Genomic DNA, 14,280 nt, shown 5'->3' on the forward strand with positions numbered 1-14,280 from the left:
GGCTAACAGCTCTCTGGCAGAAGAATCCCTCCCTGAGGGGGTATATTTATATCCCTGAGCTCTAGAGTAATCCTTACACCCCTCCCCAACCAGCCCTCCCGCTTTTACAATGTCTGGAGGTGCGCTAAATCAAATCCCCCTAGCTCTGCACAATGATGATTAGCTATAATACCCTCCTCCAGCAGTCATTATCCAGGGGACTCCAGAGCCCAAATTATATCCCCGAGGGCAAAAAATAAATACAGATCAACTTAATAATGCCTGTCTAACCATTGTGATTAATTATAATACACTCATCAATTATAAGAAGACAAATCTCCCAGTGGACAGACATGTTAGCATAATGGTTACACTGCAGAATGGAGAAAAATCAGAGACCAGCAAAAAATGACAGAAAATTGCAAAGCTAATGTGGGTCGTTCTAAGCAAAACTGGCTGTGAAATTTAAATGTACACAGTTAAAGGTGGGTAAATAGGAGTTACATTTCATGAAACAGATTTAAAACATTAGTAATATTTTGAATAAACATTGCATTCATAGAGGAGACCTTCTATTACAGCTATACAGTAAAGGGTAAAGATCATTGTAACATCTACTGATATGTGGCTATGAGAGATTGAAACTGCCAAACAGGGAGAAATACTTCTCAAATGAAATGACAAATGTAGCTGGTGCTCCCAGGTCCAGCATACTTAGCAGTCTGCAAACCTTTTATCATAAATTATACATTGCATGGACAAGCTCTGAATGGAAAGTGTGGGCAAACAACTGTGACTCCCCTCAACACAGCCAAAGTTATGCATATGCAAATAACATAGTTCAAACACATAATGCACATGTATGCAAATTTTTTTGTCACTAGCTTGGCCCCCTGTAGACCTCAACCAACCACTTCTGATTTTCTCAAGCAGTCTATACACCATATATTCCACTGTGCCTCCGCTGCACGCTTTTGTATCATTTAGTCTCTCTCTCTATTTCAGTTCAATTTCAATTCTGTTCATCTCCCATCTTCGAAACATGTCAGCCCAGCACACTTAAGCCACACTTGATGCAATCTTTTCCCAATACTGCTTGAGAGCTCAGCTAAATGCACGCCATAATTTCATCACACTCGAGTTGGTTAAAGTATAAGTTGGTTTGCCAATTTACAATAAACAACAGCAACAAAAGAAAAAAAAGGAAAAAAAGGAGCTTAGCAGTTTGGAAAGCAATACCTCCCATTATAAAAACTGAAATGCTCTGACACTGCAGTGAATCCATCACATTAACCCCACACTATATAGGAGAAACAAAGTGAAAGCAAATGCAAAACCGGCAAACGCCTTCACATTTTAAGGCCATTTTGTGTTTGTAATTCACTCCTCATAGGGAACCAGAGAACAGAGAATGCAACACCAACAGGACCCCCGCTGAGATGAAAACCATCCTGCTCTGAGGATGCCACAATCCCAATCAGTCCAGTGCAGTAAATCCAATCCAAACCACACTCTTCCAGTCCAGTATAACTTCATCCAAAAACTAAATCCATTCCAGCATAGTCTAAACTACTTATGGGTAGTACATGATATTGTTTAAACCTCTAGAAAAGTCACTACCTGGACCACAAAGAGATTGTTTTGTGAAATAGTCGAGAGCAGTACAATTCAGTAATTGTGCACAATTCAATTTGAATCACCTCAGTTCATTCCAATAATCATTTCATGCATGGAAAACACAGCTTATATAAATCTGATTTCTAAATGAATAAATGAACTGTGCATAGATTAATAGAATTTCTACTGGTATATGACTTGTTCTCTCCAGTTCAGAGTGTTTAGCTCTTCTTCTCAGCTGCCATACCACATTTCTCTCTCTTTTTCTAGCTTCTATGAATTCCAGCAGTGTTTAGCCGTCATCCCAGGTCAGCTCAGCCTTCAGCTCTAATTGCTGGCACAACGGACCAGAAAATGCCCCTGGAATTGCCATGCTAAGATAAAACAGCAAAGCGAACTCTGCCTCCAGGTGAGGAGGCAAAGACAAGGTGCAAGCGGACAATTAGGAAATTTAAAAGGTGCGACATTCACATTTAACAGCCTTTCACACACACAGGACTAATGCATCATAAATCTGAATCATATTTACTCAATGCCTGTGTGTCCACACACATGCAGACAGAATGACAGACAAAACAGTACTGGTGTGCAAATATGCACATACTATTAACTGGAGAAGCTCTGTTGAAATGACCTTGTAGAGCAGCAGTGTGTTCACACTTGCCTGTCTGCCTGGTTCTTACCGGCTCAGTGAATTCTGGGATGGCGGCACGGTAGGTGAGGGGGATGCAGTCGCGAGTGTTGTTGACCAATTTACAGGGAAGGAACATAGGACCCAGATCGTCTCCATCCAGAACGTCCACAGTCAGAGTGGTGGTAGCTGTTAGTCTGTTAGGGGGGTATGGAGCGCGGTCCTGCGAGACGAATAAATGCTTTCAATTTCAACCTTCAAACTCTCACAAGATTTGTTGCTTTGTTCACTGGGGTAACAAGCTAAAATCAATAAAACATGTTAAAGCCATAACAGATCTCTGCAGCTGCCCTCCAGCATATATTACAATATGGGCTACTATGGAAGCTCACAGTAATGCCGTCATTGTGTACTCATTCTTTATTTGCTTCTCTGTAGGGCGGGGCACAGGAAACATATTTTTTTATGGTATAAGCAGAACATTATTGAAATAGTTTAAATCATCTCTTTCAGTGAAAAGGTCAGGTTACCACAGCGGGGCATAATCATGGCTAAATGACACATTTGTTATTTAAATGCAATAAGGAAAACTTGTGCTTGTTCAAAAATAGATTTTTTTAAAATCAAAACAAAAGGTTTGCTTATTACAAAATAAACATACTGTTTTATTGTAAAAGCATCATGTCAGATTAAGCGAGCTGTCTGATCTGCTTAAGATCTTCACATTCAGACAGCTTGTCAAGCAGTATTCAGCTAAAAAGGCATCCAAAACGGAAGAGACGTTAGGATGTAAACAATATGTCCAACATCAGATCACTTCAAATCAGACTGAGCAACACTAATCCTCTCCATTCTACTAAACCTGTTTCTTCTTTGGAAAAATGCTTCTTGGCAATAAAACACATACAGTAATACAACGGTTGCCCTTAAAAATTCCTCATTGTGGTTCTGTTGCATCCCCGAGTGGTGCGCTGAGGAGTGAGCAGCTCAGCGCTACAAAGATTTACATTCTCAGTCTAATTGAACTTGTGACACAAGCAGTGCAGAGTTCTAGCAAATACCATGTCTTCTTCCTTTCTCTGCTCTGACATTCTTTGGCAAGAGAAAATGAAATCTCCCTGGAGGACCTCTTGCCAGGTTAAAGAGTTGAGCCTTTTGCTCTCTCATGCAGGAAATGGAAAGAATAGGAGATGGGTTGACTGCTAAATGATTATCTGTCCTGCAGCATTTCACCTCTTCTTTTCCCTACTATAGAGTGTTACATTTGACCGCTACTTGTAAAGGGTAGGATTTATGCATTCGGTAATTGTAAAAAAGGATTTTAATAATAAGAATCTGAATAGTTGGACTCTCTTGAAACATCCAGCACTGCCCATATAGGAATAAAAAAACTTTTAGAAGCCAGCGTGGGTGTTTCTCTAATTGATATCAAATTCTTGGCCAAAAAGCTTCGCAGGTCAACAGATATTTGCTGCCTTGTTGCTGTTACATGTTGTCCTGTGAGAGTGTGAAGCAAAATTCACTCTGATACGCAAAGCTGCTGTTATAAACTCACTGGTATATGCAGCGTAAGGACTTGAACTTAAAGTAACAGTCTACTGACTTCATGTGAAAGCATCTAATACAACTACAAGATCTGCACATCCGAAAATATTGATTTACTGGCATTATGAGTTCATCACCCTGCTACCAAGGAGCAGAACAACAGGTTTATTGCATGAGGCATCAGAGACCAGTCGCACATCAAATTGCAGGATATTTCTCACAGCTGTAAATTTGGGAGGAGGCCTTTTGAGAAGACAACCAACAAAGGCTTTTACTGCATCAGGTAACAAACTGGTTGGATGTTTACAGCCAAAAAGACAATTTAATGCCTTCTTGGAGATAAGAGGACATCTCCGACCGAGCAAAAAACCCCCATTGTGTTCTCAAAGTGTAATTTCTAAAACTCCACAGAACTGTTGAGCAGAAAAGGTTACATTTCTTTCCGTGACCTTCTGATCTTCTTCTCATCCAAACACCCAGAACTCTATAAATAACAATGCACCAGAATAGTTTTAGTTGGGAAAGACTAATATCACCGGAGTGATGACCCAAAATATGGATTCAATAAACCATGAGTCCCTCATCCTGCAGGTTCAGTATTGGGAAAACATCACAAGCGACTCATAAACAACCTCTTACAATCTGTCACATTCATAAAGGACAGACAGGCTTTTACCCTTACCAAATATGCTCTACAAGTCTTATTTTCCTCATTGTTAGATGTGCATGTTTTCATTCTTACTTATATTAGAAGTTAGCCATCATGTATGATGGAATTATGTGCATGTTTACATCGTTTCATAATATTTCAGCAGCAGTACAAGAAAAACTCATTTTGTTTACCTGTGCAGCAGGGTCTCAGATCTGTAAAGATGATAGGTATTTGACGCGTATGTTAAAGAAACTATTTTAAAGGTATTTTGACCTCCATTGACAGAGGATAGAGGGCCATCACTAACCCTGGGGCTGAGCACATCCGCAATTGGTTAGATGTAGATCTGAATTTTGTTCAAAACTTTCTCAATTAAGGATAGTCACTGGAATATAATGTAAGGCATTTTCACCTCTAACTTTGAGGCTTTTGACATTTTATAGGGTCTTTTAACAATGAGGGCTTTTTAGTTTGCAACACGAGGTTCTCCTCTGGCCAAATGGACCAAAGCCTAACTTAAAAGAGACATATCTTTTCATCCCAACACCTCCTGCAGCTACTTTAAAGGCTAAGCGAGTATCCCTGTCTTTCTGCTAAGCGGGTAGACTTATAAATTTCAAGTGGCTTCTCAATTCTAAAGTGATTCTAAATGCATCACAGTCACCTAATCATTTGACTTTCTTATCTGTTGCATAATTTCATTACTAAACCTACACGCATTTCTTCATTGTGTTTTGTGTGTGATTAATATAGATGCTGCTGTGTATTTCTTTGATTGGCGACTAGATGTCAGCGGCTTTTCATTATAAGACTGATCAATATAATTAAATTAGATAAATCTTATTAATATTTAAATCTGAATATCAGTACTTTTTTTCAGGGAACCTGATAGTGGCCCTGATTTTAAACAAGTGCAGTTCAGTCACAGAGTAATTATGCTACATTGTCAATACTGAGGCAGACAACCTTAAAAACAAACATGTACAAATCAGTGCCTATTTATAATTTATTATTCACAGTTGCTTGTCCTAACACTTGTTGTCAAAAGTGGTTGTGCTTGTTCAAAATTAGATGACTTACGTTGGCTTGGACCAAAACCAGGTAGCGAGTCTTCTCCTCGTAGTTTAGCCTCTCTGCCAGAACAATGTATCCTGACAGGGTGTTTGCGACACTTACTGTTCTGTTAGAATCCTGAAAGAGAGATGAAAGGACAGAGAGAAAGGGGGAGCAATAAGTCCTGACTGTTGAAGAAATTTACAGCGATGTTGAGGGTGTTTATTATGGTGTGACTTGTCTATATACCGGGTCATTGGGGTTGTAAAGAATGCTGTATTCTATATGACCGTTGGGCCCATCATCGATGTCTGTGGCGCCGTTATTTCCTGAGAAGCCCGTGAAAATAGTCGTTCCAACTGGTGTGAGCTAGAGAAAAACAGAAGAGTGGTAAAAAAGAAAAGTCAAACAGCCCCCCATGAATACAACATCAGCTTACAGCCGAGAGCCCATTCATATGGCTATTACTGTCGCCGCTCTATCCCATTAATACACGAAAAAGGAAAAGAAAGAAAAAATCAAAAGGAGAAAATGTTGCAGTCAGCAGCAGTCTGAAGGCTTACGTGCACCACTGACAGAATAACAAAAAGTAAGTATGAGAACTACTGCTGTTCCCCAGAGCCCTCAGCAAAAAGTCCATAGGACCAGGCAGTGGGCAGGAGACCTTGTTCAGGGGAGTTGACAGCAATGTAGAATGACTCACTGTACTGTCAGGGCAGCTGCATATGGCCATGATAACACACTATGACAGTAATTTCTAACATGCAATGTACACAAAGTGTATCCAAAGGTTGCCAAGAACTCAGCAGGGAATTATCACTTTGTCTCAAACACATATGACTGTAATGTCAGAAGATTTGATGCATCGTCTTGAATCATAGCATGTTTGCTTGTCCTGACCTGTCGGCTTGTATGAGCCAGCTCATCCACAGTGTTGAGATAAAAAAAACAACAAAAAAACGGGTTGCTATATTGCAAGGAATTGTTGTAAAGACACTTAAGTTGCAATCATCTCTTTAATCTCAAGTCAATAATTAGCAGTTAACTAGAAACTAATGACCAACTAACAGCTGCAGGCAGTCAGCCATTCAATTTCCTCAGCTCTATTAAATCAACAACTTAACTTGACTCTTCAAGACCATTTTGCACCAGTGGGCTCAAGTATTAAGCAACTGCATCTGGGATTTAAAAATGTTTTTTAAACACAGGAAAACAGCAATGAATGCCACTTGATCACTTTTGTGGCTTTTGCCCAGGGACACAGAGATAAATGGGCTGGAAAAAAATGAAAATAGAAAAATGCACCAAGATTGGCTCCTTTTTCAACCATCGCAATCCGAATAATTAGCGGAACCTACAACAACATTAATATTCTTCAGACTGTGCCTGAAGTTTCAGGCCCTACAGAACCAACCAGTAGATGGGCTCCCTTACCTCGTTTACTGCAACATAGTAGCGTGGCTGCTGAAAGCGAGGCCTGTTGTCGTTCTTGTCCTTCACAATAATCCGTACCTCGTGCAAAATTTTACTGCCAAGAGCCAAATTGTGGCACTCGACCTGAACTACAATGGTGCTGATGGAGTTGGGGGGCTGATAGAGAGAAAAGAAAAACATACTCTTACACACAGATGACTGGGGTCACAATAAGCTTAAAGTATCAGGATTTCACAATTTCTAAAAAAAACAGTAAACATACAGAGATAACAAGATGAAAGCTACACTCCTCCACTATTCCGTCCTCTTGTTAATTATTGTGACTGCATAGCACTGTTGTAAACAAATCATGGCTACTGTTGTTTGATATTTCAAGCTGCCCTGTGCAGTCTGGCTTTTCTTTCTGAATATTACATGTAAGGAATTATTCAAATGTCTGATCAAAGAGCCCTGAGCCATGTGCCATGTTCTGTTCAAATGTACTGTATTGCAGCAGCTTATCTATTGCCACCTCTACTTGTCAGACATCACCTGAATTTAGCTACAAGGGTGAATATGCCCTATAGTGGAATGCAGCCGAGCTCGCTTCTCTCTCCTCCTTGCTTTTGTTGCATTTCTTTACGTTTGTCTCCCATATGATCCTCCGCTGCTGTCATTTCTCCTAGCCATGTTTCTGAGATATTCCCGTCAATAGCATCACATCCTTCTCTCTCCTTTTAGGCCATTTGATAACAACAAAAACAATGCATTTTACTTGTAAAGTACAATTTAAAACATAGCAACAAAGTGCTTCACAAAAGCAAAATAAAAACACAGTCTACTAAAATGACAAAAACAAAAGTAAAGTACATAAATAAGACATGCTTAAAAAACAATAGAGTTGATTATTAGATATACACTACCAGCAGTTCATGAAGGAAAAGCACATTTTAAAAATTGATGTGGCATGATCTCCCATCAGTCGACCCTCGTTTTCAAATTACATGTTGGCATCTCTAAAGGCAACCTGTTGGTGGTTCTCAAATTAGCCTTTAGCTCACAGAATTAAATATTTATTGATATGCTTGCGGCCAAGTCCCACCAGTGCCTTAAAAGTGACAATGTCCTAAAATTAATTCCAAAACGCACAGGTCTAATGAAGCAAAAATTGGAGAGTATATGTGCTCTTTTACTACAATTAAAATCTACCCAAATGCTGAAAAACTGCCTATCTGCCACAGCAGCAACAACATCCTGTGTTAATCCCATTGAACTCCACATCTCACATTCTACACTGTACCATTTACACTGTTCGGTATTCATTGGATACTCCAGGAAGCTACAATGAACATGTCATGTACAGAATATGCAGATAGGACGGTCTGTATTTGTTTATTTGTTCACTGTATTTAGCACCAGGGGGTAAATTTTAATATTATGCTAACACAAATCACCACCAGCTCTGTTGCTACATTGCATCTACTACCTTTTGTGAATTTGCATTTGTCATTAAAATGAAGGCACAATGGGAAAATGGCCGAGATTAAACTATAACGGCAAGATTGTAGACGATTGTGAGACTGTACTGATGATTGTTCCACAATTGCTATGATCAGTCAAATCTGTAAAATGCAAGTTTCATGTATCACTTTTCTTGTTTCTTTCATGAATAAGATTACATCTTTTCAAAAAAAAATGTCCCTAGAACGCCAAAGGAGTGCACTATGAAGCGAGTTCAACATAGCCAGGCTTTCTTTGCATTAGCTGGCTTGACAAAAATAAAACCCCAGTCAGAGATGGTTAGTATTGTCAAAGCGGTTACCAACTTTCTTTGTTAATTCAGATTTTCTTCATTAGGATCTGTGTGTTCCCTTATAAGGGTTCATTTGAGGCGTCATTTGACTCTTTTTTCCTCCAGGAAATATACCGATCGTTCTGACACTGTCAGATAATGAAGGACATGTAGAAATCTCTATAGTTTTTGGCAAAATCAAAGTGGAATGAATGTTGCTGATTGAACATTCTCTGTGATCAGTTTTCTAATCTGTGTTCTATTAGCTGCTATGCTGGCAGTGTAAAGTACACTTCGCAGCAAGTCAGGACCAAACATAAAAACAAATGTATGTATTTTTAACATTACCAGCTGCATGTATGTAGGTTCCCGTGGCAACATAATTCATACAGTTTGCAATATTGTAGCTGCAAGGATTTGTGCAGCAGCATTACGAATGCACATCTCAACAGGTTTGCAGAACCGCTACTGGTCAAAGAGAATATGGTCATGAAAACCTCTCCTATACTCACATCTCTGTCCAGTACTCGTCCGGTGCTGTTGAGGTAGAGTTTCTGCCGTGCTGGTTCCAGTATCACCCAGTAGTCATCGTTGTCCAGCAATGTGAGTGTGATGGTCCTGTGTGGGCCATGGGCACGGCCATTTATCTGCAGGTTTTCCACCAAAACCGTACCTGTAGAGACAGAGCAGCCTCCAGTTAATGAATGGCTCCATTGTACAAGAAGGTCCACCATCACTATTTAATTCTTTTTTCTTTTTTTAGTCAGTAGCTTTGTTGGTAGAAAGTAAATGAAACTAGAGAATTTAAATAGCTTTTCAGAAGGTCTATGCTCCTTTGCTGCCAAACAAAAAACAAAAAAAAAACAACACAGAAAAGCAAAGGAGCATTTTAACTGAAATGAGATCATCAACATCAATAGCTGTTTGAAAATATTTTTGTCTGTTTAATGTGCTTAATCTTAGTAAAACCAAGGTAAAATGAAAAAAAAACTTAAATTCCCTTTTGCAATTCAGCAAGTACCTTAGAAGACTTGGAAAATACTGCTTCAGATCTCTGTGGACTATTCCGCATCCTATTTAGGCAAATCTCTAAAATCGGTAATTGTCATCCTTGGGGACACTAGTACCTACCGGTTTATCCTACACAGCTTTTAATCAGTAACTAATTAAACTTTGCCACAGCAACCCTCTGGGACAACCCTCCCAAAGCCAGTTAAATCTGAAAATTGCCTGAGTCCTTAGTGGCCAAACAAGTGGATTTATGAAATAACTGTTGACTCTTTAAGACAGGCGCGAGCAGCAAATGCTACTTCTAACTGGCCCCAACTCCCTCCCAGTTATTCAAGCCATGGGCTACTTTATTTAGAGCTGCAAGTACCCATAAAATATTACTGAAAATAGCAGATTCAGAAGGATGACACTGACTTACCAAGAAACTGAGGTAAACATTGCTCAGAAAAGTTATCCAGTGAATCACCGCCTGGGCTTACTTTAGTTATGATCGCACAAGACGCATCTGATATTAAAACAAAAAAAAGGCAAAAATATAAAATAGGCACTGCAGCTGGATTGAAATCAATCAGCTCTGAATGAAAATGCATCATATCAGGATAAATGTATCAACAATTTTATCATCAAAAGCTGAATTTCAAAAATACAATGGATTACCTAAGAGACACACACATCCACATTAAATTTACTATCAAAATACTGTGAAAAATATAGATGACACTTAAATTGTCCTATGTTATACAACACCTACTGGTAGACAAGCAATACATTCTAATGCACTGATTGTTCATCCATCGAATTAGCAGAAAATACGAGCCGACATGCCGAGCTAAAAACCGCGACATGAAAACTAGTCCTTGTTATGACTTGTGTAAAGAACCTGCTCCCAGTGTTAATTCAAATTTCAAACCTGATGCATGTTGGTGCTTTTAGGTGGCATGCCTCAGTTAGCAAAATTTACAGGCGTAAGTAGCTCATTTCACGACCACTATAATACTCCTTTCATCTCAGCACAGGATGACAGTGCATTCATAAAAGGAAGAGAAGCATATAAAGCTGCCAACACCACCACAGGCTGTACCATCAGTTAAGAGTTCAAGGACGTGCAAACTCACAGCTGCCAAACATAAAAAAAGTTCTAAGTATTCAGTGTGTGTGTGTGTTTTTGTTTTCATTTACTGACTATTTTACCGTAATCCATCTCCCTTGCAGTCAACGTGTTTCACATGTAATCAGCACCGTGCATAAAAATCAGCATAAACTAGTAAACTTAACCATTTTGAAATACTGTTAGAACTAAACGCACTTGACATGCCTTGCTACTCTGCCAGCTGTAAAACTTAAGGGGGTGGTGGTGTGTTTATGGGCTTTTTATTTTCTGTCCCCAACATCTTGTACTTTATCATTTCATTGAGGGTTTAGTCCTTTAGTCATTAGTCACTCAGACTCTCAGATATTCAAGAGGGAGCACAGATGGAGGTGTGATGGAAGATTTTGCATTATAATTATAATACCCACCGCTGCATTTTTATGCTCTTTTTAATGACTGCGCTTCATGTTTGCAGCAGTCAAGGTTTGATGCATTTGTGTGTTGTGATCACAAGGACCAATAATTATCTGTCTCACTAGGGCTAAACTCCATCTGAAAAATGGTTCTTCGAAGAATTTAATTTAAAAGTCAAAAGAGCCCCCTGCTGCTGGTTCATTAATCTAAAACACCGCTTTTCATAAATATATTTGCCTCGGTAACTTGAGTGGGGAGCTACATCTTTTTGAAACTCTCAGGTTGTAAATTATGCTGCTGATAATATTACAAGGGAGGGCATGGAAAGTCTTTCTTTCTTTCTCAAGTTAATTGAACTCTGCTACGACAGCTAACACTCCCACTGTTCTGGGTGTTCTCGATCTCAGTCACACTGCAAAGTTGTTGTCCTCATCAGTCAGACAAGACGCCAGAGTCCACATACTTGACACCGTACACACTTCATTTGTAAATAAATAAAATAACTCTCATTAGTAGCCTGTGGATCAGTCAGTGTCATCTCCGGTGAGAAGCGCCTCTGATCTGGGCTTCACAGCGGATGAACTCCACAGAGACGACAGAGAGGGCTCACTTTTATCCCAAATATCAATGATGCTGGCATCCACTGATGATGGCAGCAGATAAGTGTGGAGGCCGATTTGTGATAGGGTTCCAGGCTTAGCTTGGAAAAAAGTTGGGAGCATTGAAAGGTTCATAGGTATTAGCATGGAGTCCTGTTTGAAATATACTTTGACCTTAATCCACTATTTCAATTTATTATTGGTTCATGACGCCACAAAGAAGCACACCATAAGTAAAAAAAAAATGGGTAAGAGAGAGTAAAAAAACAGGCTATCAACTTAAACCTAAAACTGCAGTACAACTAATGTTGCTAAAGGTGAGAATCAATCAATAAAACAACATTATCAAAACAATATTTGGCATCATTTGATCCCAGAGAAACCAATTAGGAAAAAGTTGTTTTGCCTTTCGAGTAACAATGGACAGTGAGCACACACAGAAACGGCAGTTTGTTGTTCAAGGATGGGAGCTATGATGAATTGTGCGGGGAAATTGTTGTGATTATTATATACAGTTACTTTATATCCTGCAGACTGCAGAAGAGAACTAACAACAACTTCAGTTATGACTTACTAAATAGGCAGATATGAAAGCTCTCCTTAGCAGGTGCTTAGAGGTCATAATGCTTTTTTTTTTTAATGCAGCCATTTAAACTATGTTGAAAAAGCCATTTGCGGGTAAACGTTTGAGGAAATTTAGTAGATCAACAGCTGGATTTTATGTATGAGAACATTATGTTGAAAAAATTCCAGTCTGATTTTGTAGCCCATCACTGAAACTGCCCTTCTGATGGCCATTAATGAATGACCTTCTTGTGTAAGCCGATGTGAGGATGTTATTCTACATTTCATGCCACTACAATATTGCTTAACAAAATTAGTGTGCACTTGGTGGGCATCACAAACATTTATATCTTTTTTGTATTAAAATCGTAACTCTCTAGTAAAACCACCAGCCTAAAACTGTATCTGTTGTTTCAGCACATCTCTATGGGGACCTCCTGTTTTTAGATATTCACACTGCTTCCTCAACATCTAATTCATAAATAGAACTTTTTTCCACCTTTATGTAGATGGCACAGTTTTACCTGGGCCATGACCAGGCATAAATGTGCTTTGGCCAGAGCTGTTTCTAGGACATCCATTACGGCTGCCGTTCAAGGCCAAAAAATATTGAGATTTTCTTCCTGAAACTCACTAAGACAACAGAACCACCTTATTTCTAATCCTTGCTTCTACCCCAGTTTGACATCCTTTTCAAATCCTGTTGAGTAAATTCCCCATAAACAAACTATCAACTAGTTGTCTAATTTTGCCTCTTTGATTTCAGGAAACTTTAAAACGATAATGCATTCCTCACCTAAAACAAACCTGGTGAGTTAGTCGAGTATTTGTAATATCTTATTCAGATTATTTTAATTAATCTGTGTCTAGAAATACTGAAAAGTTCCTTTCTGGCACCAAAATGAAACAATATTACCACCACCCTGGCATCACTTCAGTGGTTACTGATGAATTTTAGAAGTGATTTTAAGATTTTCTGATTACTTTTAAAGCACAGAGGTGCCTTGACATTCATGAGTTCGCCAGCTAAGGCGGCTTCCTGTGAAGCTTCTGAAAGAAAGGTTAATATTATGCTACAAAGCCTGGCGACCAAATGAGATTTGGTTTTGGTGCCTAGGCTCTGGAATGAGATGACTGAGGATCTGATCAGAGCTCAATTTCCAAATAATGACCGATCTTAGAATCTAAGACCATTTCATTAGCAACTTTAATTTTCTTACAGCAACACTTGAAAGGAAGGGCATGTGTTGCATTTCACAGACCTTATTAAATCTCTCCACAGTGATGAAGAACATGATGAATACAAGTAACATTGCTTAGTGATTGACTGATTAGGCCACAACCTATAGAACAAATGCTGGACTTGGAAAGCTTAAATAAAGCATCAAATGCCCTCTCTGGTGATTCATTTAACCCTTAAAAGCCCATCTGTGAGTTTCAATGTTACATATTCAGAAGTCTTATTGCTTTTATTTCCAGAAAAAATATTTTTTTCCTGCTTTAAATTTACTTAGATGTAACTCTACACCCCACTCCCTGCAGATGGAGCACACCAGCTCACCTCTGTTCAAACACTGTAAACTACTCTCCACTACACAATAGGGCTGCATAATATACTGTTTGATCAGGCGCCCGTATAGCTCAACGCGTTGAGCGGGCGACCCATGTACAGGGGCTGGTCCCCGACGCAGCTGGCCCGGGTTCGATTCCCGCTCGCGGCCCTTTGCTGCATGTCTTCCCCTGACTCTTCTCCCATTTCCTGTCTCTCTGTCACTGTGCCTATCCAATAAAGCCGATAAAAGGCCAAAAAAATAACTTTAAAAAAATATATATACTGTTTGATCATCCACATTGAAAAGTGTACATAGGTTGAGTTTTATATATTTTATCTTAATTTTTTTTAATGTGTGGCACAAATAC

At 39.2% G+C, this 14,280-nt stretch overlaps 1 protein-coding gene across 5 annotated transcripts in view; it reads right to left on the reverse strand.

Moving 5' to 3' along the window:
- LOC111575536 (protocadherin-15-like) overlaps positions 1–14,280 on the reverse strand; it is a 207,642-nt gene that overhangs the window by 88,185 nt on the left and 105,177 nt on the right. For all 5 annotated transcript variants that reach the window (XM_035953017.2, XM_055018618.1, XM_055018616.1 and 2 more), the window contains 5 exons: positions 9,195–9,355; positions 6,912–7,067; positions 5,727–5,846; positions 5,505–5,615; positions 2,280–2,450 (listed from right to left, as the gene is read on the reverse strand). In XM_035953017.2, coding sequence (XP_035808910.2) covers positions 2,280–2,450; positions 5,505–5,615; positions 5,727–5,846; positions 6,912–7,067; positions 9,195–9,355 — 719 coding nt within the window. The remainder of the gene's footprint in view (positions 1–2,279; positions 2,451–5,504; positions 5,616–5,726; positions 5,847–6,911; positions 7,068–9,194; positions 9,356–14,280) is intronic.

The sequence above is a fragment of the Amphiprion ocellaris genome, chromosome 16 (assembly GCF_022539595.1).
Source record: "Amphiprion ocellaris isolate individual 3 ecotype Okinawa chromosome 16, ASM2253959v1, whole genome shotgun sequence".
Lineage (NCBI taxonomy): Eukaryota > Metazoa > Chordata > Actinopteri > Pomacentridae > Amphiprion > Amphiprion ocellaris.